Source organism: Labrus bergylta, chromosome 21, assembly GCF_963930695.1.
Source record: "Labrus bergylta chromosome 21, fLabBer1.1, whole genome shotgun sequence".
In the NCBI taxonomy this organism is placed as follows: domain Eukaryota; kingdom Metazoa; phylum Chordata; class Actinopteri; order Labriformes; family Labridae; genus Labrus; species Labrus bergylta.
Genome location: NC_089215.1, coordinates 19,548,558 through 19,574,410, shown reverse-complemented (window position 1 = coordinate 19,574,410; position 25,853 = coordinate 19,548,558). Strand labels below are relative to the sequence as shown.

Here is a 25,853-nt window from a genome sequence, read left to right as displayed (position 1 = left end):
CAATGCAGGAAACAGGCAAATGCAGCTCGAGCAAAGGACTATTATTTCAGCCACTTGTGTTTAATGATGCTTAATTATGGTGCGTTCTAATTCCTAACTCCCCAGTTTGTTTTGGTTAAATGCTGGTGCTCGAGGGAGACGTCTACTGAACTCAAAAAGTTGCACATTCTTCCTCCAGCCACCAAAGCAGAGGGAGCAACTTGGGGTTAAGTGTCTTGCCCAAGGACACATCGGTGATGTGGCTGCAGGAGTTGGGGATTGAACCCCTGACCTTCTGGTTGAGAGATGACTGACTCTACCACTGAGCCACAGCTGCCCACTGCCTGAGTTTTATAATTCATAGATATCCTGACTGGAGATTTCGAGCACAAACAGTGTGTTGCAGACAGCCTCAGAGCAGCTTCTCTTCCCTGTGACAGAAGCTTTATCACATTTGCAGTTCTTCCCCAGCAGGGAGTGTGAGCAGCAACAGTCCCAGTCCAAACATGTCCCAGTAACCATCAGTTCACCCTTCAAGTTTAGAACTGTAATGTAATCACATTTCAGTTTTATGTGCTGACTTGATGTGTTGTGACAGAAACGGGCTGCCCCTGCTTGTAGTGAGTCTGCAGTGTCACCTAGTGGCTGTTTTTTAAATTACATCTTCCAAAGCGTTTGTAGTTTTTATCTTGAAATATTAATCTTCCATTTCTTCAGTCAGATGATGTTTAAATGCTATAAAAAAAAAACCTCATGTTCTTCTCAACACTGACTAAAGAAACATTCCCCCTTCTGCCAAATTATAAACACTGATTATAGTTATAATGTGAGAACAGTGATGTGATGAGCCGTCCTTCAACATAACACAGGGTCAAAAGGCAATGACTTTAAGATACAAAGAGTATTTTAATGTCACAACTCAAGTTAAGTTTCACATATATAACAAAGTGCAGGGTGTCAAATCCAACATAGTTCTGATGATCAGAAGACGCCTTTCTAATCAAAAATAATCTCTAGATTTCTCTCCAATGATCATCTTGTATATAAAGAAGATTTTAACTCAAATACATTATCCACGATTAGAATCACCTATTACACATTTCAGTCACTTCAGTGCAAAATTTAAAAAAATGAGATCCCATCAAGTCTTACACTTTCACATTTTAAAAATTACAGGTGACTTTAATGGCATTTTAAAACAATTACATTTCCGATAATGTATCATTTTCAACTACTTGCAGACACCCTGTAGCATTATCAGGTAGGCTTAATAATATTATACTAAACAAAACGTATACAAGTATCATATAGTTTAATAAGAAAGGAGCATAATCTGAGGGTACAAACACTGATGGAATAAACTTTATTTTTACGTCAAGGAAGGATTAAAGGCTAATGCTGTTAGCTTAACACCGTCTGTAAATATAACTAACTATGACTAGCTTATTCATGTCAATAGAAGCTGTACAAAACATTGATATTAAGTTATATCAGATACAAACGCTGGATATAAATCAGTATGTCTGTATAAAGTTGTTAAATGTAGAGTTGTTAAAGTCATGTAGAGTAAAGAAACAGACTGATATACAGAGAATTGGTCCTGTATTTGAATGAAGCATCTCTGAGGTTATATGTGTATACAAGTGTCCAACCTTTAGATTTGGTTTGATGGTATTTTATAAAACCCTGAATGAGGAGTATGACCAACAGAATGGTTTTACAGGACGCTGTTTTCTTCCTTAACTAATGATGGCTTTTCTCTTGGACTGCAGTCTTGTCAAAATAATGACCTCGGACTAAAGACTTTAAACTAATGATGACGTGTTGTAAAGAATAATTAGAGAATGGATCAACAAATACCATCATATATATTCAACATATGTCAAAAGGAGTTTGTCAAGAGGACATGTCGGTATTTTAGGGTAAACAGTGTGTGGCCTTGTGGCTGTCTTAAAAGTCTCTTTAGCGCGCATTTAAAACAGAGGATGAAGCAACAAACGTTTTGAAGACATGTGATAATTTGCAACAAACATCATCCCTGGAGATCAAAACAGGATCTAAACTGTGAAGCCAAGATGTGCACGGTACATCTACACTTCACCAAAGGAGGTGAAGTGATGAGGGATATGTGGCGACTGTCATACAAAGGCACCTTATTAAAGGACGAAGCTGTGTATTCAAAAGGAGAGATGTGATCAAGATGTTGCTGGTGGTCTCACCTGAGCCCACATATGACAGTACTTTCTCTTGAATTCAAGTCTTATCTATTGTTGTCCACTTATGTTGTTGCCTCCAGGATGAATGGCGACAGAGTCCAGTAAGGGACGGAGAGCTTCACCAAAAGGCCTAAAAAGGAAACACATTGGAGAGTTACACTGGAAACAAAAAACATAAAGTAAGTCAAAAAACAACGACTCATTTATCTGCCGACTCACGTGGAAAGTATTTCAGCTGGAAGGTCGGTGATGTACGACGGGATCTTTTTGCCTGTGAGGAACTGAGCCACGTCGCTGCTGAAAGTGTTACAGTTGTGCTCAAACAGGTTGTATTTGTCACCTCTGTGCAGCGAGAGACAAAAAAGAGAGAGAAAGAGACGAGCAGATGTACAAGTTAAGAGGAATGACCGAGAACAGACGGGGTGGAGAAGGGCGGTTCAGTGTCAGGAAAAGACAAGATAGAGATGTTTTGATGGAGAGATAACAGAGAGAACTTAGAAGTGTGAAACTTTAAATACATTACTTTTTAAAAGACGGTGGAGCATTCACCTTGTGAATATTTCTATTGAAATCTTCACTTCTATATTCCATAAGCTTAACATTTTATTTTAAGAACGACTTTGTGAAAAATACGAAAATAAGAGCCTACTACAAAACTAATGTTTATGTCCTTGTCATGGAAAAGCGACCCCTGATCTCTGAGTTGGTCCAATTGGGGATTAAATCTGTGGACTGAGCATGTACCTGTACGTTGACTCTGCCAGTGAAGTCAAATAATGCTTAAATATCTCTTCAGGCACCTCAGTGGAGCCCAGATCCACTACGGAGTCAGGATCACCCAATACAGTGCCACTCTGAGAGAAACAGGACACACACAGAAACACCTCAGTTGACACCTTGTTCCACAAACTTTGGAAAAACGTTTCATGGTATGCTACATTTTAAGTATTTCAATTTCCATATACAGTAATAAAAATGGCAACTAGGTATAGAAAGTATAAATGTCTTGCAGGTGAACAACTGTCGATGCCTGCTGCTCCGAAGAAGTACTCCTTTCCATGGACCACAATAGCGGTGTGCCTGTGAGACAAATCAACATCTTGTGAAACCAAGCCAATGAAAGTAGTTTCTTTCAAGTGTTCAGACAACAACAACTTGAGCATTCAGGAAGCTACACTCACCATACTCCATCAAGTTGTTTCCCTGTGACAGTAAAAGAAGAAAGAAAAATTACTCAATCGAAATGGGCTTAATCCAAATGTGTATGTTCAACAGGTTTGCAGTAAAACAAGCTCAGTGTTCAACAAGCAGTATAATCCCAGCTCCATGATATACTGAGTTATAACATCAACAAACAGGTAGTTCAGCAGATACTCACCCAGCATGAGAGGACTCAGCTGACGGGCCATGCCTTTGGATATGTCGTAAATGTACAACATCACAGGGTAAGAGCCCGTTTGCTCCATGACTTAACAAGGAATTTCTTCAAAGTGACACCTTTAGCTAACCTACTGTAAAGTAGCTGAGTCACTTCCACTGAGTCCGGCTGGCTCACCTACCAAAACCAAAATGTACAAAACTTTATCAAAAAGTTTGTCAAACTTTAACTGGAAAAAAAAAAACACAGGCCACAAGCTGTCTCAAATGAAAGGAAATAAATAAATAACAAAATATAAATGTGCCGGTAGTAGCCCGACAGGAACTTTGACACTGTCCTACTGGATATCACAACTGTCAAAAAAAAAAAAGTGCATTCTCATGGAGAGTGAACCCTTTCCGGTGTCGCAAATCCCTCCTACTTCAGTTTGATTGGCCAGTATATTTGATTGGCAGAATGGCGTCCAATAGACGACGAGCTGCAACGCACGACTCAGCGTGCTCGTTCACGCATGCGCAGCTGAGTGCGCCAGTCATTGAAAGACTTGCCTGGACTTGTATGCAGAAAGTGAAATAACACAGCATGTGAGTGTGTTTATGCTTCTTCAGTTATTAAATATGTATTCAGGTCATTGTATTTCTTGTTTAGTCCATAAAGTTTGCGTGCGTAATAAGAAAGATACGTGACACGTAAGTGACAGCATAACTACGATTGAAACCAACAGTGGCTAATGACATGCTAAGCTAGCTAGTCATAGTAAACAACAACTAGAGGAAGCATGCACTTTGTAAAGATGAGCTTAAGTGAAATAGTTCGTAGTGAATAGCTTTGTATCTCGTAGTTATTATAACACTACTACAGAAGTATAAAGTTTTGAGGGAGCACGGCCTATTTGGAATAGAGAAGTCTAACAAATCATTAATTTATCTCAATCTCTTGTTATAGAAATTGGGTGTAACCACTTTGGATTTTCCTGCTGCTATGTCGGGATTCATTTAAGTGTTTGTACAAAGTACAAGTCAGGTGTGCCATCTACCTTAAGCTGGTACTATAAACTTTACATGTCAGATGCCGCTTTAGATAATAAGCTGTTTAATGCTTTGTGTCCTTATGAATACTGTTGAATTAATTGACAGAACTGTAAGAGGTACAAATGGCAGAGTGGAACGCCTACTACCGGAATGAGGATGATGAGGAAGAGCAAGAAGAGGGAGAACTATCCGGAGGTAAGGTTAAATCCTCCTTGGTACCTCATCTGAAATATAAATAATACTGTTTTGTAAGCTGCCATTGGTCATTCTGATCTTGCCATCAATCCTCTCTGCTAGTTTGGGAACTTTGATGTAATCACACTTGCATGCAGTTTGGTGTTATAAACGTATCATACTTAATTTAAGTTGTTTAGATTTGTTTGATATCAGATCGCATTTGATTTAAAAAACAGTCAAGACATTCTCTGAACCTTTGAAGTTACAAAAGAACAAATCGGGCTCTATGTCCCTGTCAGGAGATTACAAGATCACAGGGAGGGACAGTTTGGTCTTCCTGGTTGATGCCTCGAAGGAAATGTTCATCAAAGGAGAAGATGGACAACCCTCTAACTTTGACATGACCATGCAGGTAAGAAGGCCAGTTGTCTAAAGGCTCTGGGGTGACCTACTCCATAACCTTATTAAAGAATAACCCTATTGGTTGTTTTGCTATACCCTAATGTTCTTGATTTATTTGGTAGGTTGTACGCACTGTGTACACCAGTAAGATTATCAGTAGTCACAGAGACCTGGTGGCTCTGGTTTTCTACGGCACAGAGCAGAGCAAAAATCCAACAAACTCATTCAAGCATGTCTACGTGTACCACGACCTTGATGAGCCTGGTAAGATGCTTCACTTTTGTTTAGACTTACACAGGAGGATCAAACTCCATCTGTTAGTCTCATGTTTTTTTCTGCACAGGTTTGTTGCCAAAAATATAATCAGATCAAATATTCCTCTTAGTAGGTTTTTATTGTTGACAAAAGCAAAGGCTCACTTAAAACCACCAAAGCAGAACTGTTTATTTCATTAAATATCTTGATCTATATCTAGCAAACATAAAGCCCTGTTATAGCTTCTGTACTTAGTCTGTCATATGACATTTGACCTTTATTTTTCTCAGGTGCAAAACGAGTGCAGGAAGTTGACGCCCTGCGAGGGGAGAAAGGAGCCCAACTAGCAGCGGAAACGATGGGTAGTGGGGAGACATCATTGGGGGACGCCCTGTGGTGCTGCGCCAACCTGTACAGTGACGTCAAGCTTCGCCTCTCACACAAGCGACTCATGCTCTTCACCTGCAGAGATGAACCACACAGGGGGGACAGCGCCAAGGACCGCCAGGCTCGCACCAAAGCCAGTGACCTCAAAGAGACTGGTATGTCTGTACTTAAAGACTGCTACGTGTCTCATTCATGTAATATTGCTTTTGTTTGAATGCTCAAAGGTTGCCCTGGAAAATTTGAAATTCTTTAGATGTAGTTTGAATTAAAAATGTTGAAGCTTTGATAGCCAGTATGTAATGGACTCTTTTCTCTTTTCTCTTAGGTGTCATCATTGATTTAATGCATCTAATGAAACCAGGTGGCTTCAATGTGGGGCCCTTCTTTCGTGACATTATAAGTCCTCCAGAGGATGAGAGTGAGTTGGGACTGCAAATGAAGCCCTGTGACAAACTGGAGGATCTCCAGAAGAGGGTGCGGGCCAAGGAGCTGAAGAAGAGAGCCATGGCCAGGTACAGTAGAGATCAGTGATGCTGTTCTGATTTGGGGCAAATAAAAGTTTTTCTGACTTTCTACAGTGTAGACACATTTTTTTTTTGCCTCATCTTTGTGTGTTTTTTATTACTTAAAGCCTCCTATCTAATTCTTCACATCATCCTGCCCTCTCTGCCAACTTTAGATTAAACCTTTGTCTTGGTGAGGGCATAAATGTAGCAGTGGGAATCTATGCAACTGCAGTGACAGCGCGGAAACCAGCTCCCATCAGACTCTACAGAGAAACCAACGAGCCAGTACGCAGCAAAACCCGCATCTTCCACACCCAGACCGGCAGCCTGCTGCTGCCCAGTGAGATAAAGAAAGCCATGGTGAGTGACAACACAATTTAATTGTTTACTTTTTGTTTTGTTGTTTACCAGTTCATCTTGAATAAAGGTCCATACTGACTGCAAATGCAAAATTAACTTGAATTCAGTCTTTGATCGACATGCAATTGAGTAAATATCAGTGATTTCTTTGCTCAGTAACGTTCTTACCTTTCTCTGTGTCTGTTCTTGTGCGTCTGTTGTAGACTTATGGTAAAAAGCAGATTGTGATGGAGAAGGACGAGGTGGACGCCATCAGGAAGTTCGAGGACCCCGGACTGTTTCTGATTGGTTTCAAACCCATGGAGGCGCTCGAACGTCACCACCATATCCGACCTGCTGTCTTCCTCTATCCTGAGGAGGGCGAGGTGAAAGGTAGCAGCTTTTGTCTGTTTGAACGTGTTTTCATCATTGTTCACGGCCTGAAAAAACATTTTTTTACTTACTAAGTTTTTATTGTATGTAAATAAAGACCTAAAGTTGGCAGAAAGTTTTTAAAAATAAAAATACAAATGTTAATTTTATACAAAGTCCAGCTTATAAATGGTAGAACCCGAAAAAAATGTATTTTATTTTTTTATTCAATATGAATGATAATTTCTGGTGCTGAGGATTTAATGTGTAGTTTATTAGGACAGTCTTGTGAATGTATGTTCAAGTGAATAATGGTGCAGTATTGTATGTTTGCTGATCTCTTAAATTTTATGTTTTCCACCTTAGGTAGCGCTTGCCTCTTCTCTGCCTTGATGACAAAATGTAGCGAGAAGAATGTGTTCGCTTTGTGTCGCTGCATCGCTCGACGAAACTTATCCCCTCGATTTGTCGCCCTGGTGCCTCAAAAAGAACAGGTCGACGAGGGGAAAGTACAGATTACACCTCCAGGTAATATGTGCCAAGTTCTGTCCCTGTATTTAGCTTTTCAGTTCATAGTAATACACAAGATAGGGTCATATTTTATTGTCCATATCACTGTGTTTTACTGAAGCTGGATCACAATCTTCTCCTTTCTCATCTGTGTCAGGTTTCAATGTCATCTACCTGCCATATGCTGATGACATGCGGACTCTGGATACTCCCCAGTGCCCATCAGCCTCACAAACACAAGTGGACAAGATGAAGGAGATTGTCGCCAAGCTGCACTTCAAATACAGGTTCCTGCACATGATCAGTGCTTTACAGAGATATTTTACACTTTCAGCTGTTTGATAAGAAAAGGGCACAGTATTGAAATTACTGAAGTGTGTTTGGTGTTGTTGTTTTGCCACTTAAAAATGATATCTCAATGCGGGGCATACATTTGATTGAAGAGTGATCTCTGCTGATAACAAGGCCATGCTTTGTTTTTATTCCTGTAACATCTCCATGTGTTTTTAATGCAGGAGTGATGCTTTTGAGAACCCCGTCATCCAGCAGCATTACAGGAACCTGGAGGCCTTGGCTTTAGATATGATGGCTCCAGAGGACACAGAGGACCTCATCAGTAAGACAAACGTTTAAAGAGCTCAGTATCTTTTATAGTATAGCTAGTTGTTCCTCTTTCACTCTGTGTGCACTCACTCATCTTTCCCCCTTTTCTTTGTCTCAGTGCCAAAGGTAGACCAGATTGATCGCCGTCTTGGACCTTTGGTTGAAGAGTTTAAAGATCTGGTCTACCCTGACGGATACAACCCTGAAAGCAAACCAGCTGCCAAACGCAAAACAGGTCAGAGCTGGCCTCAAAACAGAAACGTAGCAAAATTGCTGTATCTTTGTTGTTCTGCATTATGATACCATAGATATGAGATTCCTTTCTTAGAACAAAGTACCTGTAAGGGTTTGATAAATCATGTGGTAACAAAAAGACTAAACATTTTTGACTAAACATCTTCTTTATTAATTGATTTTCAGCTGACGCCGGAGGTGCGGCTGAGAAGAAACCCAAAGTAGAGTTGGGAGAAGATGCACTGAAGGCCCATTTACAGAACGGCACCCTGGGAAAGCTGACCGTACCGGTGTTGAAAGAGGCTTGTAAACAGTTTGGGGTTCAAACCACCGGGACCAGGAAACAGGAGCTGATAGATGCACTTACCGCCCAGCTGGGGTCATGAGGGGTTAGAAATAACCTCAATCTGCCTTTATGAGCAGGCAAACATTTAAAGATCAGATTTTCTGATGTCACACTTGATTCCAGGTATACAAATATGTCTTCACAGCTGTGGATTTTGAGACAGACGGGGAAAATGTTCAAACAAATAAGTTCTTATTAGGATCAAACATGGTTTTTTTACCTCTGTTTTGCAAGGCTGCATGGTTAAGTGTAGCTAAGTGCTAAACATAAATCATGTTTGAATGTCAAATTAAAAAAGTTGATTTTTCTGTTTTGTTTTGTGTTCAGGTGCCTTCAAACTGCTTGAGTTGGATGTAAACATAAAAAAGTTTTGTACTTTTCTTTACATAAAAACACTGTAACAAGTGTTGCTCCATGTTGCATTAATAAAACACTTTCTTTTTATTGCCCTGTTTATACTTTGTTCTATTGTAATATCTGCATGAGTCAGTAAACCGTACACATTAAGCAGCCTTTCAGGTTCTTCTTGTGGCAGAGAAAAGGTGTGTCCATCCTAAGTAAGACGGCAGCATAATCAGCATACCTGGACCTTCATACTTCTTTGTTTTCTCAGCACAATAAAGAGCAGAGTTCCAGCTGAGGGCAGGCCTGCACAGGAGAAGGTTTCCACACAACAGCAGGAAGAAGGGATCACACACAACATGGACCTCGTGTTGGTTTCAACAGGTTTTAAGTGGAAGTAGATGTCATTCCTGTTTTAGGATAATCTGACTACACAGCAGGTAAAGCTTTAGTAATAACCTGGCATTGCTGTAAGATAATGGGTTACAACATGTATTTATAGAGTTTGCTCAAGGTTTTGTGCTTAGGTTTTGAAACTGATTGATTATGAAGAGTTATTGGACTGACTTAATTTTCAAAATCATGTACAGACACTTAACATTCGCTGTTATTGAAGCTTGAATCCAGATGTTATTGCTGTTTCGAGGGTGGTTGTTGTTTTCGCAATGGACGTGTGAAACGTAACTTTTAGGGCTTTTATTTTGAAAGCTGTGGGCAGAAGTGCTGTAACGTGTTCCGCTACTATAAAAGTGACTGAAGGTACTTCAACAGAGTAGAAATGGAGTGTCAGTGTGAAAGAGACAACACGGAGGATGCAGGTGAGATACACTTTTTTTCGTCAATTATACCTTTAACAAATACATATGGGATATTCTATGAAATAAAAGTGTTTTTTTAACTTTCATTCTTTGATAAAAACAATTCAAATTAGGAATAACCCACATTTCTGTTTAAGTATTATATTGTCTGATGTTATTGAGTACTTACTTACCGGCAGGAGTTTAATATTAGCACATCACTTATCGTTCAGTATAACTCATAAACACCAAAGTATTTTTGACTTCCGGGTAAGCTTTTCAAAATAAGTATGATAAATCCAAGGCTGGTTTTCCACTTTTAAGTCTTGAGTAAATTCACACACAAAATAAGCATTTTATGTACTACACAACAACTTCAAAAGCATTTCATTAAATAGTTTGCCTGAAACTTATGTGCTGTTTTATCTGAGCTGCCATATCTCATATTGTGCTCAAGTGGTCTGCCATAAAAACAGAGTATGATAAAGATGTTAAGATTAAAATAAAAGATATTTGACTGTAAACCTTCATACACAAACTCACCCACACAAAGCCCTGAAAGTTTCCTAGGATTTAGAGAAGTAGGTCGAAGGTTAATCACATGATAAGTTGTGTACAACATTACAGTCCTAATGTGGTGCTTTCCTTCCTCTCTTCTCTGTTTAGGCTGGTGGCTGAATGGAAGCAATGTCCAGATGGGAGCTTTTACTGTAGTGGGGTATCTTCTCTACAGATTCTCACAGAGTCAGTAATCCACACACATACATCTTCTTATGAATTTGGCAAAACGGAGACTTCCACTGACACAGAAGCCATATTGTTAAGAGTATTGACTAACCTCTTCTCCTCAGAGGTCGTACTGAGCACTGAAGAAAGACAGCAACATAAAATGTGAAAGTCAGCTCGTATGAGAAATGGCTTTGATGAGAACAGACATCCATGATTATTTCATCAGGGTTGTTCTCACAGAGGACGACCTTAACTTCCCTCAGTTTTATTGATAACAGTTTACATACAGTGTACCAATTTACAAGAACAGATCTATTCATTCATTGATCAAAAACACACTGTTCTAAAGGATAAAACAGGCAATCTTTTTCAAATGGTCAAAATACCAAATACAACTGCGATTTAATTAATCAATTATTCACACTAACAAGTGTTGGCTCTGTTGCCAGGCCCACATTTACCCCATTACTGTCCTGCTGAATTCAACTACTGAGCAAATGCAAAAACTGTATGCAAATCCGTAGACGTAAATAGTTCTTATCAAATGTACATTGAACTCCTGATTGTCTAGCATGAAGGATGTAATGCCTAGTGGTTAGGACATTAGAGCCATTAAAAACAGTTTGAACTGCAAACAGTTTTTCCATCGTGATTAAAGATTTACATTTTAGTCCATTATAAAATATAGACTAACACTGACCCTAAACTTTGAAATGATAAGGATCCTATTTGAATAATGCTTTTCACAATGGGTCTATTACTAATATGGGTTATTATAGTACAAGTTATTTCATATATATTATACTGTTATACACACTGGCAACCAAGGTATGTAACTGAGTAGACCTGGTAAAGCTTTTTTTTAATGTTTCATGAACATGTTTGGTAATGAAGCACAGAACTGTCCCATGTAAAGGGATTTCTGATTATTTACTTACTGACTGTCATATGTATGTACATGTAGATCAATCAATCCATTTTATTTGTATTACACCAATTTATAACAAATGTTATCTCAAGGCACTTTAAAAAAAAGAGCAGGTCTAAACTGTTCTCTGTAGAGTAGTATAGTGGAGGGTTGCATTCTGATTTATTATTAGTTTAACTCCTGTTAATTATTGAATTTTGTATAGTTAGAGCAATTTGCAATCAGGCTACTGAACTTAACATTCTCTAACAGGTTCAATGGGTCCTTTATTACTTGCATTAACATGTGCCTGTTGGTGGAGCTGAGATGTGGCCATAAAGTATTGAAATGCACTTCCCTACTAAACCAATAAAAGATGCCATTAGTCCCATCATTCCCACGCAGCATTGCCTTGAAATATATAATCAGTCCAAATGACAGATCAGTAATCTATCACTCTGCATCACAGTCCTGGAAACAGGGCACTAGGCCGTCCAAATGTGGTCCAAGGGAAAACTTGTCATCAATGTGTTTCTTTCACGCCTGTGCTTAGAGCTAGTCAGATGTTTTTGGATCACTAAGGATTCATGTTAATGCCAGGGCCAAACCCTTCCTCAGGCCCAGGAAAAGGAAAAGTAATACTTGTAAACTGTCAAGATGGCTGCCAACACTCGTTATGCCTTCCCTTCTGTGACTGAAACATGCAGGTTAAAATCATGTCACCTTGTGTTAAAACCTGTTTTTTTTTTTTAAATCTCATTTTTTTAAATCTCGTTTTTCCAGCCAGTCCCAGTAAAGCCAGAGATTGTGTGTTCATGTTTGCAATGATTCTACTGATTGAATTTGAGGTCTTAACATGCTATATGTGAAACAATCACATGAAAACTAAGAAAATAGGAAAGTACTGAAAGTAGTCTGTTTCCTCTGCAGCCCTCCCAGCTCTGATCCGATGGCCGATACGTTTGTTCTGCTCTCTTACTGGTGAGTGAAGTTTAAGTTAATGGTCAGATGTCAGAAGTCTAACGACCCGGACCCTATAAATAAGTACAGTACACAATGTAATTGTCTTTGTGTATGATGGGAAACAAAATCAGCAGAAAATGAATCTGTGTTTCTGCTTTAGGTCTGTCAGCCCTCTGGGGCTGGGTGAGCCACCTGGTGGGAACCCTGCGTGGTATATAATATACAATCACTCATTTTTAATGCATCTGAAACAAACTACAACATGTCTCATGTCACCTCTGGATAAGTCATATCTTACCTTTCTGTCCTTGTCTTGTCCAGGAATCCAGAGCTTGTGTAAATGGCTGTCTCGAGTTTGGAAGTTCTTCGTAGGTGAGGGCTCACTGTGTTTTTATTGACCCTGTGTGCTTCAAATTGGCTTTTAGTGAAGGTCAGGGGAAAATTTACAGTTAGAATGGGTAGGTTGGGAAAATGAGAGGAAGTGAGTCAGAAACTCACCACACACATGACAGCAATTTAGTATCTCAGGGGGGGCGTGTCTATTTTAGAGATAGATCTACATAATAATTATAGGCCTGTAATTACAGTTAAACCGTCTGAGTAACAATCTGTTCCTCCATCAGGATGTTCCTCTAAGTTCAAGTGGCTGGGAGCCCTCATTAGAAAAGTCACAGGTTGGTTTACCTCTCAAGCCCAGTTGAGGTTTATACTGAGAATCTCAGCTTTTCTGCTTTTTTGAAAATGTATCTACTAAAAAGAAAAAAAAAAATTCTGCAGGTTCATCAAACGATGGGACACTGGAGTCAGAGATAGATCCAACCAACGTACCAGGCCTGAGGATGATCCTCATTGGACCCAATGGAGGACATTCCTCGCTGTCAAATACTTTGTTGGGCACCAGGGAGACAAAGCAACCCATAGGTCATCTAACAGAGAGTACAAAGATAAAGACTCTGTTAGATGGGAGAGAGGTTACAGTGATCGCCACCCCGGATATTTTGGGGCCTTCTTTGGGGAACAACAAAAGAGCCAAGGAAGCTCTGAGGAGCCTCCAGCTCGCCAGTCCTGGACCACACGTGTTCCTGCTCGTGATCCCAGCTCCTGAGTCGAGCACAGGGATCAACCAGGAAGCGGCTCAGGCGATCCAGGCCACACATGAACTGTTTGGAGACGGGGCTGTGGAGTATATCCTCCCGGTGTTTACCCATGTAGTCAATCGAGGCCGGAAACAGACAATAGAAAAGCTGCTGGATGGAGATGCTGGGGGTCTAAGAAGGGCTCTGTCTCCTTGTGACCAGAGGCCAGAACTGGTGGATATCACTCCAGACCGCCCCCTGGAGGAGCAGAGTGTGCTGCGCAAGCATCTGCTGGGTCGTGTGATGGAGATGAAGACACTGAGAGGGCATTTTGTGCACGAGCTGCAGAGGAGGGAGGACCGCATCAGGGAGGAGCTGTTAGCTGACATGACCTCTGAAGTGGCTAGAAAACTGGGTCACATGTAAACAAAGAGATGGGGTTGGTCAGTCTTACAACTGCTGAACATGCAATTTTAAAAATAGAGCGGTTATTTTTTGCACAAAGTAATTTTTGCCAATGCGCTGGCTTACCTCTGAACAGATGAATGCACTACCACTGGCTGCCTTTAGTTTCCATCATTAGATGGGTACATTTGGTTACCTCTAGGCTTACTCACTCTTAATGTTCCTATTCTGGTGTGTTATGATATGTTGATGACAGTTTACTCTTTAGTTTAAACCTGTGTCTATGTTGTGTTTGTTTCCATGCTTTGTATCCCCCATCATTTTGTAATTTACAAGAGATATTCAACTTTAAAAATGATCAGGGAAAATGAACTCAGGTCATACTGCGAGTAGAGTTCAGGAGTGCTGTTCGATGTGTTCAGTGCAATCTTCTACATCGCATTTTTCAGCTGTGATTATTAAACATTAATGAATGTTCTGTCCCATATTTTTAAATTTTATATCATATACTGTTATTCTTTCTGCAGATATGTAAACATACTCACCTTCATAGTCATCCTGGTGTAGACATGTATGCATCTGCTTTTTTCTAAAAATTCAATAAAGATCCTCTCTCCTGCTCTTGATTTTTTGACTGGAATCCAAATATGGTGACCTAAACCAATCAAATAGAGGACTTGGCCTGTCTTCTGACCTCTGACATGAGAAAAAGAAAGGTGGTCGTGAAGAAAAACATCCACTCCAAAATGTAATTCCAGTCGTCTTGATTAGTGCTGGCTCTGGGATCCTGTTTGAATAGCTGGAGGAAGATAGTGAAGAGCAAATAGTTAGCTCATCACACTCTCTTGCCATCAAGAGTCTGAGTCTGACCACCAGACAAATAGAAAGAGAGATGGTGCTAAAGATGAACGCAACAATTATCAACACACCATGTGTTGGCATCTGTTAAGCTGTTTATAGGTAAAAGAGAAAATCTCCCAGATTTGGAGCTGTAACGTTTTCTATCTGAGTAAGGTGTGAATAATGACTGTGGTTGCATATGTACGTTGTGTCCCTTCAGCAGTACTTGACACAGCTGTTAAAATCAGTTTTCTTGACTGCCCTCACTGCCGATTGGACAAAGTTTGTTGCCATCAAAGAAAACTATCACATCTGGCTTTTCTGGTCTCATTCTTTGCTTGTATTGCAAAGTAGCTGCAACATTACACGACAAAATACAAAAATGGCATCCAAAACGTATGAATGAATAAATATTTTATTTTTTGTCATTCACATGAACCATCCCTCATGGGATTATTCAAACACATTAACTGAGGATCAACCAAATGTTTCAGCGTGTCAGTCCGCCAACATCAAAAAGCACAACATGGACAATAACATCATTAAGTAAACATGACTAATTACAATCCAGGCGGTACAAAAACAAAGAATATACCAACAAAAGAAAGTTCTATATATAGGCCCATAGCCTCTTTACATGGGGCTTGCAGCATAACCACGAGGCTACGATAAAGGGGACAGTATAAATTAAAATGAACTATATTTTCTACTTACTTTAGCTCTTTTGTAACCCTGTATTCCTGACACATGGTTTAAAAGTTTTGGCTATAGCACCCCCTAACCCCCCTTCTACTTGCTGAGTCCCAAGATATTTATATTTATCAGTAAATTTAAGTTTTTTTCCCCCTGCAGAGGAATGAAAACTACTCCTCTCTTTACCTGCTTTAGGAAAATGCATAGCTTGTGTTTTATTTTAAACTATACAAAGTCTTCATGTTTACACCATGCAATTGGTTACTAAAGCAATACATCACAAGAGGAATGTTGAATATCAGCACTTCTGTGATATCGGTCATAAACCCAAGGATGAAGATAATCTCAGCTAGACCTCTTACAGCAAGAGATGAACTTATCATTTTTTTGTTTGTCTAAACATTCTCGATTCTCCCCAAGAAAAAAACACCTTAGTAAATTAACTGAAGATGGACTGTTTCTTGAGTTTGTATTTATCTGACGGAAAGGTTGTTACTCAGCACACAAGACACCCCAACCACTGCCTCAAAGTGATTAAAAAGTGTCTTTGTATCTGCTGAATGAAAAATATTGGCTGAAATGTTTTCCTACTGGTAAAAAATCTAGTGTTTCTCCTTTGACATCTCAGCCTAATGTCTTATATGCAGTTCATCCTGCTGTGGATTTTAAAAAGTATTATCAATTTATGATTTGTTTTTTCCAACTGAGTCGTTTTCCATCTACGGAACCCCTGAATTCCCAAAAATTAACTTCTGCGTTTTCATATTATTTTATTTTTATTTTTATGTTTTTTACTTTTTGGGACTTCAGGGGCTCCGTAGCCATCTGATGTAGCCTTTATGAGACCTATCAGTCTCACTTGTGCTCTGTTTTATTGCACGCAAATGAGAAAATATCTGCCTCATCAGCTACTAGATCCTCACATGCTAGTTGTTACTTTGTCTTCCATGCTTACCAAATGATGGAAGTTATAAATGAATCAAAACAATAAAGCTTGAGGCCAAAAATCAAAACAATGAGCTATGAGTGGCTTAACAGTTTCATAGTCCTCCGTCTAAACAAAACTGCTAGGTAGAGTGATAATTATCTGCTGGCTCATAATGTCTCCTAATCATGTATATTGTATAAAAATATAAACAATAAAAAGCCTAAAATAGACCTATAGTGCATGTCCATAGGATCCTGTCTGTGCATGTGTGTATATTTCATCTTATGTGTGTGTTCATGACTTACAGAGTGTAAAAACAGAATTTCCCCTTGCGGGATCAATAAAGTTAATCTTAATCTTATCGCCAATCAAAAATGAATGGTTATGGCCACGTAACACATTCAAAACCCAGAAGTGAAAGAAATGTGGTGGTGGTATCTTTTTATACATAATAAAAACCCCAGAGCCTCAAAGTCATGTTTTTATGTTTTATTTCATTAGTTAAGAAAAAAGTGTCTCAGGGGAGGAACTGCTCCAACTGTCTACTGACGCAGGCTGTGACAGCAATATGGAGCCAGGGAAACGCTACTGCGCATGTCCGCGTCTGCACGGACGGAGAGAGAGAGAGAGAGAGAGAGAGAGAGAGAGAGGGAGACAGAGAGAGAGAGAGAGAGGGAGACAGAGAGAGAGAGAGAGAGAGAGAGAGAGAGAGACAGAGAGAGAGAGAGAGAGAGAGCTATATCAGGGAAAAAGTGGCAAAGACAAAGGACTGAACAGTCATAAGGACAAGCAGGACGGAGTAAATGTCGTATATTTACCGGGTTATGTTCGTTCTGCTGTGACACGTCGGGGCAGGAAGTCGTCAGGTGAGTGTTCAGTTTGAGAAAATGAAGTTATAAGACGTAAAAGGAAGCGTTGTAGTTGTGTTTGCTGTAAACTGGAGTCACGTAGAGCACACAGGAGACTTAGCGACAGATATCTGTTTCTGTCCTGGATTTATTGCATCTGTACATTAACTATTTTCAGCGACTATTGTCCCTCTTTAATGGATTTAAAGCCGTTCTGTTTGTGTGTCTTGATTTCTTTATGCGGCGCTGTTGTGATATTCTGCTAGCTAACTGAGCAGCCTGCTTCCTCTATCCAGTCCAAATGTTTACCTTCTTATTATGAGGTCTGCAGACCCACAGTAACGTCTTATAGTGTTATTTCAGATATCTTATCAGCATCAACAACAGAGACTATTTCACTTTAAGGGTTTGTTTAAGCTTTTTGACTAACTAAGTGTGTAGTTTTTTAAGATGAGATTTTGGGCTCCACTATCTTGTGGGAACTTGTGTCAATATTTTTTTGAAATCTTAATGATTTATTTCTGTATTTCAGGTGTTTTTTTGTGGCAGCGTTACTGCAAAGCATCAAATATCCCTGGTCAAAACCTGGCGATGGAAAGAAGCGCAGAGCTGCAGGCTTGATGACTGGATGGATGGAGAGAGCTGTCAACACACGGAAACTTACAAAAGATGGAGGAAGTGGAAACACACAGGGAGCAGCTGCAGTTTGCTTGATGACACCACTGTGATGTTGTGGGAGGCGTAGTCTTTAATTCGGGAGCATCTGGAGTACCGTTTGTTTGCTGGCAATCCCATCTTCAGTTCCGTTTGGTACCGTCTCTCTCCTGTTGACCTCTCATCACATCGTTCCTTTAGAGAGAGCAGGTGTTGCTGTCTTAAACAAGCCGCAGGTCTCATTTACCTCACCACCCCCCACCGCCCCCCCCCCCCCCCCCCCCCCCCACCTCGACCATTCACAGACACACACACAAGCTCCTCTCCTCCAAGCGGCTGAGAGGTTGCTATGGCAATGGTTGTCATGATGCTGCTGATGTAGCATTCGGGAAGGTAGTAGTTGTGGAGGTAGTGGTGGAGCTGGAGGAGGTGGCGGCGGCTGTGGCGGTGCTTGTGGTGAACATCCAGGGATGGGAAGCGCTCCCTATCCAGCTGGCGAGTGGAAGGGGAAGGGGCGAGGCGGCCTGCAGGAGCTGGGCTGCATGCCCTGGAAGGTCGGCAAGCAGAAAGGAGCGGGTGGAGGAGGAGGAGGAGGAGGGGAGGTAGTGGTGGGAGCGGAGGAGAGGAAGAGCAGGGATCCCACAGACTCTCAGCAGCAGCAGGATCTCTCATCTTCCTCGTCCTCTCTCACCTCTCCGCTGCCTCCTCAACCTTCTCTGACACCTCCGGCCATATACCACGAGAAGCAGCGGAGGGAACTGTGTGCTCTGCACGCCCTCAATAACGTCTTCCAAGACGGGACAGCTTTCAGTAGGGACACCTTGCAAGAGATCTACCAGAGGTGGGTATCTGGTTCATTCATCTTTATCACTGTTAGGCCTGTATACATGAAATGTTTTGTATAATCTGTTTATCCCTCTTGTCTTCTTGTTGCAGGCTTTCTCCCAGCACTCTGGTGACACCTCACAAGAAGAGCATGCTGGGAAATGGGAACTACGATGTTAATGTCATAATGGCCGCCCTGCAGACCAAAGGGTTTGAGGCGGTTTGGTGGGATAAAAGAAGGTATGTGGAGCTGTAAATATCTCTTTGTTGTTTTGTTTAAGATTGACTTCCAAACCTGTTTATCTCAACTGCTTGTGTTGTAGCTGAAGTTTATCTTAGTCTGCTGCGCTTGTTGTTTCTCTAAATGATCAATATGAGGGTCAGGGAGACCAGGCCTTCACCCCCCCCCCCCCCACCTCTCTTGTTTTTTGCAACTTCTTATCTTCCCAGCATGCACATGGTGACAGAAAAAAAAAAAAAAACACTTGTTTTTCCTGCTGTGGTGTCAGCAGTTAAGAAGCATCCAGTGAAATCTTAGAATGTCACTTGAGGTAAACGTTGTAAAGAGGTCTACTGTGTCCTCTTCTGCACCTCAGTCAGCTAATCAGCAGGCCTCTGAATGATCTCTCTTGGATTACTCAGCAGTTTCATCAGTTCACAAAGACTGGGAGACAGTTTTATCTTCCTGTTACCCTCCTTTAAAGTCTTACGTGACTGAGGTCAATAACAGGAGCCACAGACGTGCTCTATCAGTCCACCGTTGGTGTTATCGCAAAAACCAAATTCCTGTTTCTCTGTCTTGACCAAAACAGGAACAAAATCGTAGCTACATAAACAACGACGCTTCTCTCTTAAGTTGATTGATGAAACACAGAGGTGATTTAACCGAATGCATTTGCATTGTATGCATTGTAAATGTTTAACAGTGATGTGATTAAGCTTCTAACTAAATACACAGTTTACAGACTACCTCTTCAATCTTACTGTACAAATATTAAGCTGTGTCTTTAGGAAGGACGAGATGTTTCCTGGATGAGTACAAGACCGTTTTGGTTCTGTTTGGGATTGAGCTTTGACCGGGGATATTTTGAATTACTCTCTACTTATGGGAAACTCTGACAACCAAGATTTCAGAATCGGTTTTGAACCAGAAACCTTGTGAATGCCAGATGGCCTGGCGGTTATGGCGTGCGTCCCGTGTACAGAGGTCGTAATCCTCATCGCAGCAGCCATGGGTTTGAATCCGCCCTCTGCCCTTTGCTGCATGTCATCCCCTGCTCTCTGTCCTATCAAATAATGCAAAATCACCCAAAGATATCATCAATGGATGCTTATTATGGAAACTCTTTATTTTACAGTTAATTTTCCTTTTTGTAAATGTAGTTTATGTTTTGTTTTAAACCCTATAAGTAGAGCTGCACAAAGATTGAAAATTCGTCAACAAAGCAATATTAGCATGTGAAACAAACACACAGCAAAATACTGCTAGAATCACAAGAAAAGTAAACACATATAATATCTACATTACACAGGGCATTCACACTCGGCATGCAAACATTTGTCCTATAAGCTGGACCCATGGATACATGGGCCGTGTGCATTCACACCATTTCACCAATCAAGCCTCGGCTAGCTGTCAGCTAGAATCAGACTGATTGGTGTCCATTTGGTGCCTGTGGGTACTATGAGTGTAGCTTGTATGACTTCTGAGGAATAAGAGCAGCATGATGAAAACAGGGCTGATGAAGAATGTGTGGTGCAAATAAAAATAAATTCTTCTAATTTGAATTATCTTGTATTCAAGCCTAAAAGCAAAACACATCAGAACCAAACTGTATCAGTAATTCAATGATTATCTGTGACTGTCATCTCATCAATGCAGTGTTAATCTACAGTGAGAATAGATCTCTACTGGAAAAGGAAATTCATCCAGGTCTAAGACTTTGTATAAGAACAGCTGCTTGGTTTCAAAAGTCAACTGATTGCTGAAGTGCCTGAATTCTGCGTTCTTTCAAATGGCCAGCAGGGGTCGACTTTATTGGTTGGCCTAAGACAAGAAGTCCAAAACACCTAACTCAGCACATTTTATGTATTTCTTTATTTTTATTTAACCAGGAAAGAAACTCATTGAGATTAAAAATCTCTTTTTCAAGAGTGTCCTGGCCCAGGCAGCAGAAGTCTTATTTTTATTTAATTTGTGTATCAAATCTATGAGCCAGGTGTGTTTCTCACCATGTTAGAAACATTTATCATCTCTGGGTGTATGGCATCTGCTGTTGAAAATAGCAGTGCATTAAATTTGGTCAGGCTACCTTACAGTAGGGTTGATAATGTTCTAGCCGGAAACTCTGTTAAGATCTTCAATAAAGGAAGAAGCAAGGGTGCAGCTAACAAATTGAATTGACACCGCTAATGATAAAGCACACGTCAGTTAGGTTTGCAACTTTTTTCAGCATGACAGTGACTTATTTCTCCACACAATAACGATAAAGTAGTGCATGTTTATAAAGGAAGGAACAGATAATCCGCATAAACATAAAAACATTCAGACAATTCAAAACCCAATTTAAAAAAACACCAAATTTTATACTGAAACCGTTTAATACTCTAATATGAAATATGAGTTGGGGGGGGTTTTCCGTAATTTTTATTTTTTCAGAAACTAATCTCAAAATGTAGAATTTCATCTCTTATCTCCTAAGCTCGACCACAAAATGTGAGTTTATCAAAAGTAAAAGTTTGCTCCTTCCTCCAGGGATGTCGGCAGCATCGAGCTCACCAATGTGACGGGCTTCATCCTGAACGTGCCGTCCAACCTGCGCTGGGGGCCTCTCCGGCTGCCGCTCAAACGGCAGCACTGGATAGGAGTCAGAGAGGTGGGAGGAGTCTACTACAACCTGGATTCAAAGCTGCGCAGCCCTCAGCCCATCGGCAACCCGGACGAGCTCAGGTGAGAATGATGCTTTATGTTTGTTCGTTTACGTCGACTGCCATTATCAGAAACTCCGAAAGTTGTAAGACTTTGGATTAATTGTGCCATAGAGAAACATCCAGAAACTTTTTTTTTTTACAGCTATGGCTGCAGGCCATAAAACTTCTGCGATTAATTCACAATGTCTGCTTTGCAGTGAAGCAATTAATTTGTTCAGTCAATAAAAAATGTAATCACTACAGCAAAACAAACACCCTACAAAGTAGTCTGTCTTCTATCTGTTATCTCTCTAAATGTTATCAAAAAAACTCAGCATATATCTTTACAGAGTTCAGTAGACTCACAATCTGTCAGTGACACTTAGCTCTTCTTTTGCCTCTTTTCCCATACGTCAACAAACGCATGGGAAGCTATGAATCTTCCAACATGAGTCTTATCTCAAAAGAAATGATCTACAGTACTAACTGTGATGGAAGTAGAAATGGGTGATGTAAACAGACGCCTGCCCAGCTCCTTTTTGTTATCACTCACATGCTGAAAATATGTGAAGTTGTTTCAGCTTCCTCAGAACATCATGCTGGTATAACGTCCTGTGACTGAGTCTTTGGCTAATATCAGTGTCAGTAGCCCGGCTGGAGAGAGACTCCTCAGGGTGCCAGTTTGCAAAGACCTGTTACTATGTACTAACTTTGTATTCCTGATCCACACATAACCCCAAATTAAAGAAACTGAATCACTACTAATCTCAAATTAAAGTCTGCCAAGTGAACTGTCTGCTGGCAGCAGCTGCTCTAATGATTTGACATAAGTTTTTCATCTTGCATATCTGTGTCTGTCCTTTTTTGACCACGCTCTAGGAAGTTTCTTCGCCAGCAGCTGCGAGGAAAAAACTGTGAACTCCTGTTAGTCGTCTCAGAGGAAGTGGAGGCGCGCCAAACATGGCGGTCTGATGGCTAACAGTTTAAACCAGCCGATCACTGCTACAACAGGGCCAATGGGCCAATCGCAGAATGAAGAGGAGAGGGAGTAGGGTCTTGCACAGCCAATCACATGGATGCACACTAGCAGATGTATTTTTTTCCCCTCTTTTTGGGTTCTGTTTACACAGCCATTGCTGGACTCTTTTCTGATAAGATGCAACGCAATTAAGGAAGCAAGCACTTCCCAGGGAGAATCAAAGAATCACAGTCCTTTACTCACACAACAGTTATGACTTACTAAGAGTTACTATTCTGTTTCTGCTATTCTTGTGTTTTTTATATATATATATATATATATATATATATATATATATATATATATATTGACTATTTTTTAATGTCACTTGGGATCCATTTTTTCTTTTTTTTTCTTTTTACTGTTCAAGTTTCCAAAGTCATGGGAGTGCAGGGCAGGCTTTCTGAACGATGCTTTGTTTGTTTGTTTGCCTGTCTCCCTCAGTGATCCTCCTCCCTGCCTCAGTCCTGATCTTCACTGATGTGTCTTCTTGCTTCTGTCTCTAGCTTCATGATGTGAATCACTCTCTGCCCTTCTATCCTTCACCTTCACCAAAATGTGCCGTTCCTTGCCTTGATATGTCAAAATCAGCGATGAATCACATTGCCAACTTTTTTTTTTTTTTTTTCATTTCCCAAACACTTGTGGCAGGGACTGAGCCTACACTGTGTACAGAGGCTGTGCCCACACAACAGTTTTATATGCAACAAAGCAATGCAACAGCCAGGCCAAGCACTCCCTCTAGTGGAGGTTTGACTCTGCATCCTTATACTGAAGACATAACAGCATCATTCAGTCACTATTCCTTTTAATGATTCACTTCTAAATGGATGCTTTAAGTAATGAAGAGTGCTGGTCATGAAAGAAAACATGCGGCAGAGGCTATTCTCCAAATGATACAGACTCATAATATAATAAGGGTCAGGTTATGGCAAATAGAGCACTGGTTGTTTAAATTATTGAACAGTTTAAATGATCAAAATCTGCCAAAATATTTCTAAAATTGTCCAAACTTGGTATTGATATGTAAAGATGAAGTCTAACTCTTCATCTTTGACCGTAGAAAATGAAAATCAACAAAACAATCACAACTTCAGGACTGCTTACGAGCTTATTCTTCAGTTTTTGACAGAAAACCTCAAAGTTCCAACTTTTTAGGTCTAAACGTGACGTGTTGAAGATCACTCAGTTGTCAGACAGAAAATTAATTGGCAGCAATTTTTTTAATCATAATTCAGTTTTCAAACTTCAAAAGTCTGATTATTTGATCATTTAAAGTAAACTGTTTTTTTGTTTTGGACTGTAAGTCAACAAAAACCATCTGATTGAAATACATAAACTTGAGCTCTGCCAAAAACAATTACATTTCAGACATTTCACTAACCAGATATTTAAAGAAAAATTATTAACAGTTCAGTTCATAAGGAAACTAACCATTTCCTGGGTAAACAATCGGCTGCTGGTAATGGGCTATTTAGTCAAAAACCTCCAAACAGCCGATTAAGTGACCTTTGAAATTGTCATTAATCATTTAAATTTAGAAAGGAAAAAATACAACCACTTCATAGGTGTAAAGAAATATATTTTCTTTTTTCAAATATTACTCAATATTTTACCACAGTGTTAACACGACATCACTCAGACGGGATGCAGAATAAGGGACAAAACCTTTCTTCTTAAGCGCAGGGTCAAACTAGTCCACAGGGTCTCCCCCACAGCAGCCCTCTGTAGCACAGGAGCTCAGCGGATTCACCGCTCCTCCTCTTTTAAACTTCTTCTCCTCAAACCTGCATTCCCCCGGCTCTGAGAGGATGTCACAAGTTGTTTCAACAAGTCATTTACTGTTAGCAGGGGCTCCAATGTGTGGTTTCAGTCTGACGAGAAGTTACAAGATTGGCTGCACAAAGGGAAGATGTCAAAAGAAGAAAAAATGCAGAGAAAGAAAAGTGAAAGTTGACAGGCTGGTTGTGAGGACATGTCCAGTCAGACGTGAGTTGTGGTGGGTTTTTTTGTGAAATGAGCCTTTAGAGAGATTTTACTGTAAGTAGCTTTCAAATCTATCAGCTGAACATAAACTGTTAATACTCTACATGTATTGTCCGTGTAACGACAATATTGGCCTTAACTTGTTTACATAAAAGCATATTTGTTGCTATGAAAAAAAATATGAGGGTCTGTGCTGTTTGTCGCCATTTCAGGAGATTTATTCCAAAGCACCAATTTATCCTAAATATAAAGGAGAAGCAACTGAAACGTATCAAATATAATATTTTCACTGTTGAGGCCAAGGGCTTTATATTATGTACAACTGTTTGAAACCATATGATTTTCTAAAGATCACTTTTTTCAACGGTGCATGTCATATTTTGGATGAAACTCTTCACTCCCTTGCCTACTCTGTAGTCCTTAAATGTCATATCTTAGTGAACCTGCAGCAAAAAACATCAGAGAGGTTGTTGCTGAGATTTCTGGAACCAATCGCATCGTGTTTATTGTCTCACAACTCTACTGAACATTTCTTTTTTTTTTGCCATGACAATCTTTCAGTCCTTCTTACTAAAGGGACCCTGTTTGTCACTGTCTTTTGTTTGTTTTTGTTATTTTTGCATACAAATAAAATGCTTGTAATGGCACTTTATGTACAGCATACAGTGTGGCTTCATTTAATGGGATATTTACCTTTTAAGTACACACAACTCCACCACATTAAGATGGAAATATATTACTTTATTCAGACACAGACCATTTACTTTTTGAAATCACGTTGCTGGCTCTACTTTATGATATATGAAAAGTTTATTAAAGACAAGCTCATCATTTTTAAATGTTTTTGGCAGGTGAGAACTACAGACACATTTCTCTTTGAGCCTCTGTGTCCACTGTTCTGAAATGTTCAGATTACTTTATTCCAAAATAAATCAGTGAATTCAAAATTGTTAAGCATATTTGTTTTCTCTACCTCATTAAGGCCTAATGTCTTTAACCCCTTCATATGAGGACCCTGTGTTGTCCAGACCCCTGCTGTAGCCTAGTCTAAAAACATAATTTACTAAAGTAGTCTAAACTAGCCTCTCCTTAATTTACTTCTATGATAAAATTATCTTTTTTTTTTTGCATTAGTAAAGCAAAAATTATATGTTAATTGGGAACTTTTATGTAGAATAACAACTTTTGGTAATAAAT

At 39.9% G+C, this 25,853-nt stretch overlaps 4 protein-coding genes across 8 annotated transcripts; 3 read left to right on the top strand and 1 right to left on the bottom strand.

Moving 5' to 3' along the window:
• Positions 1-865: 865 nt before the first annotated feature.
• On the bottom strand, positions 866-3,922 carry desi1b (desumoylating isopeptidase 1b). The gene is made up of 6 exons (XM_020644776.3): positions 3,574-3,922; positions 3,377-3,398; positions 3,206-3,275; positions 2,940-3,049; positions 2,415-2,537; positions 866-2,325 (listed from the first exon to the last, which is right to left on the bottom strand). Exons 1-6 carry the CDS (start codon positions 3,659-3,661, stop codon positions 2,244-2,246), a joined length of 495 nt encoding a protein of 164 aa, XP_020500432.1. The 5' UTR covers positions 3,662-3,922; the 3' UTR covers positions 866-2,243.
• Positions 3,923-4,045: 123 nt separating this feature from the next.
• Positions 4,046-9,179, top strand: xrcc6 (X-ray repair complementing defective repair in Chinese hamster cells 6). Of its 3 annotated transcripts, none has more exons than XM_020644822.3 (13): positions 4,046-4,157; positions 4,710-4,799; positions 5,081-5,193; positions 5,306-5,447; positions 5,729-5,980; positions 6,151-6,337; positions 6,505-6,691; positions 6,895-7,063; positions 7,409-7,570; positions 7,710-7,839; positions 8,068-8,168; positions 8,274-8,390; positions 8,576-9,179. In XM_020644822.3, the coding sequence occupies exons 2-13, from the start codon at positions 4,727-4,729 to the stop codon at positions 8,773-8,775; spliced, it is 1,833 nt and encodes a 610-aa protein (XP_020500478.2). In that variant the 5' UTR covers positions 4,046-4,157; positions 4,710-4,726; the 3' UTR covers positions 8,776-9,179. The 3 variants fall into 3 exon arrangements, with proteins under 3 accessions (XP_020500478.2, XP_065805624.1, XP_065805625.1); XM_065949552.1 differs by lacking the exon at positions 4,046-4,157 and adding an exon at positions 4,563-4,618; XM_065949553.1 differs by lacking the exon at positions 4,046-4,157 and adding an exon at positions 4,577-4,596.
• Positions 9,180-9,318: 139 nt separating this feature from the next.
• Positions 9,319-14,573, top strand: LOC109992255 (GTPase IMAP family member 5). 3 transcript variants are annotated; one of them, XM_020644782.3, is made up of 8 exons: positions 9,319-9,517; positions 9,849-9,895; positions 10,541-10,618; positions 12,441-12,491; positions 12,634-12,684; positions 12,795-12,845; positions 13,097-13,147; positions 13,251-14,573. In XM_020644782.3, the coding sequence occupies exons 2-8, from the start codon at positions 9,856-9,858 to the stop codon at positions 13,973-13,975; spliced, it is 1,047 nt and encodes a 348-aa protein (XP_020500438.2). In that variant the 5' UTR covers positions 9,319-9,517; positions 9,849-9,855; the 3' UTR covers positions 13,976-14,573. The 3 variants fall into 3 exon arrangements, with proteins under 3 accessions (XP_020500438.2, XP_020500437.2, XP_065805626.1); XM_020644781.3 differs by having other exon boundaries at positions 9,320-9,517; positions 9,786-9,895; XM_065949554.1 differs by having other exon boundaries at positions 9,320-9,895.
• Positions 14,574-17,114: 2,541 nt separating this feature from the next.
• On the top strand, positions 17,115-25,317 carry josd1 (Josephin domain containing 1). Its single transcript, XM_065949865.1, has 5 exons — positions 17,115-17,281; positions 17,796-18,758; positions 18,854-18,982; positions 21,498-21,692; positions 22,532-25,317. Exons 2-5 carry the CDS (start codon positions 18,388-18,390, stop codon positions 22,629-22,631), a joined length of 795 nt encoding a protein of 264 aa, XP_065805937.1. The 5' UTR covers positions 17,115-17,281; positions 17,796-18,387; the 3' UTR covers positions 22,632-25,317.
• The last annotated feature ends 536 nt before the right edge of the window (positions 25,318-25,853 follow it).

Bases quoted from the DNA above. Each gene is read 5' to 3' on its own strand.
- josd1 (XM_065949865.1), top strand. From the start codon at position 18,388: ATGGGAAGCGCTCCCTATCCAGCTGGCGAGTGGAAGGGGAAGGGGCGA. The intron at 18,759-18,853 runs GTGGGTATCTGG...TTCTTGTTGCAG, and splicing joins TTGCAAGAGATCTACCAGAG to GCTTTCTCCCAGCACTCTGG. The intron at 18,983-21,497 runs GTATGTGGAGCT...TCCTTCCTCCAG, and splicing joins GTTTGGTGGGATAAAAGAAG to GGATGTCGGCAGCATCGAGC.
- xrcc6 (XM_020644822.3), top strand. From the start codon at position 4,727: ATGGCAGAGTGGAACGCCTACTACCGGAATGAGGATGATGAGGAAGAG. The intron at 4,800-5,080 runs GTAAGGTTAAAT...TGTCCCTGTCAG, and splicing joins AGAGGGAGAACTATCCGGAG to GAGATTACAAGATCACAGGG. The intron at 7,840-8,067 runs GTTCCTGCACAT...TTTTTAATGCAG, and splicing joins AAGCTGCACTTCAAATACAG to GAGTGATGCTTTTGAGAACC.
- LOC109992255 (XM_020644782.3), top strand. From the start codon at position 9,856: ATGGAGTGTCAGTGTGAAAGAGACAACACGGAGGATGCAG. The intron at 12,492-12,633 runs GTGAGTGAAGTT...TTTCTGCTTTAG, and splicing joins TTTGTTCTGCTCTCTTACTG to GTCTGTCAGCCCTCTGGGGC. The intron at 12,685-12,794 runs GTATATAATATA...TGTCTTGTCCAG, and splicing joins CCTGGTGGGAACCCTGCGTG to GAATCCAGAGCTTGTGTAAA.
- desi1b (XM_020644776.3), bottom strand. From the start codon at position 3,661: ATGGAGCAAACGGGCTCTTACCCTGTGATGTTGTACATTTACGACATA. The intron at 3,050-3,205 runs GCAAGACATTTA...TGTTTCTCTCAG, and splicing joins GCATCGACAGTTGTTCACCT to AGTGGCACTGTATTGGGTGA. The intron at 2,326-2,414 runs GTGAGTCGGCAG...TTTCCTTTTTAG, and splicing joins CCAGCTGAAATACTTTCCAC to GCCTTTTGGTGAAGCTCTCC.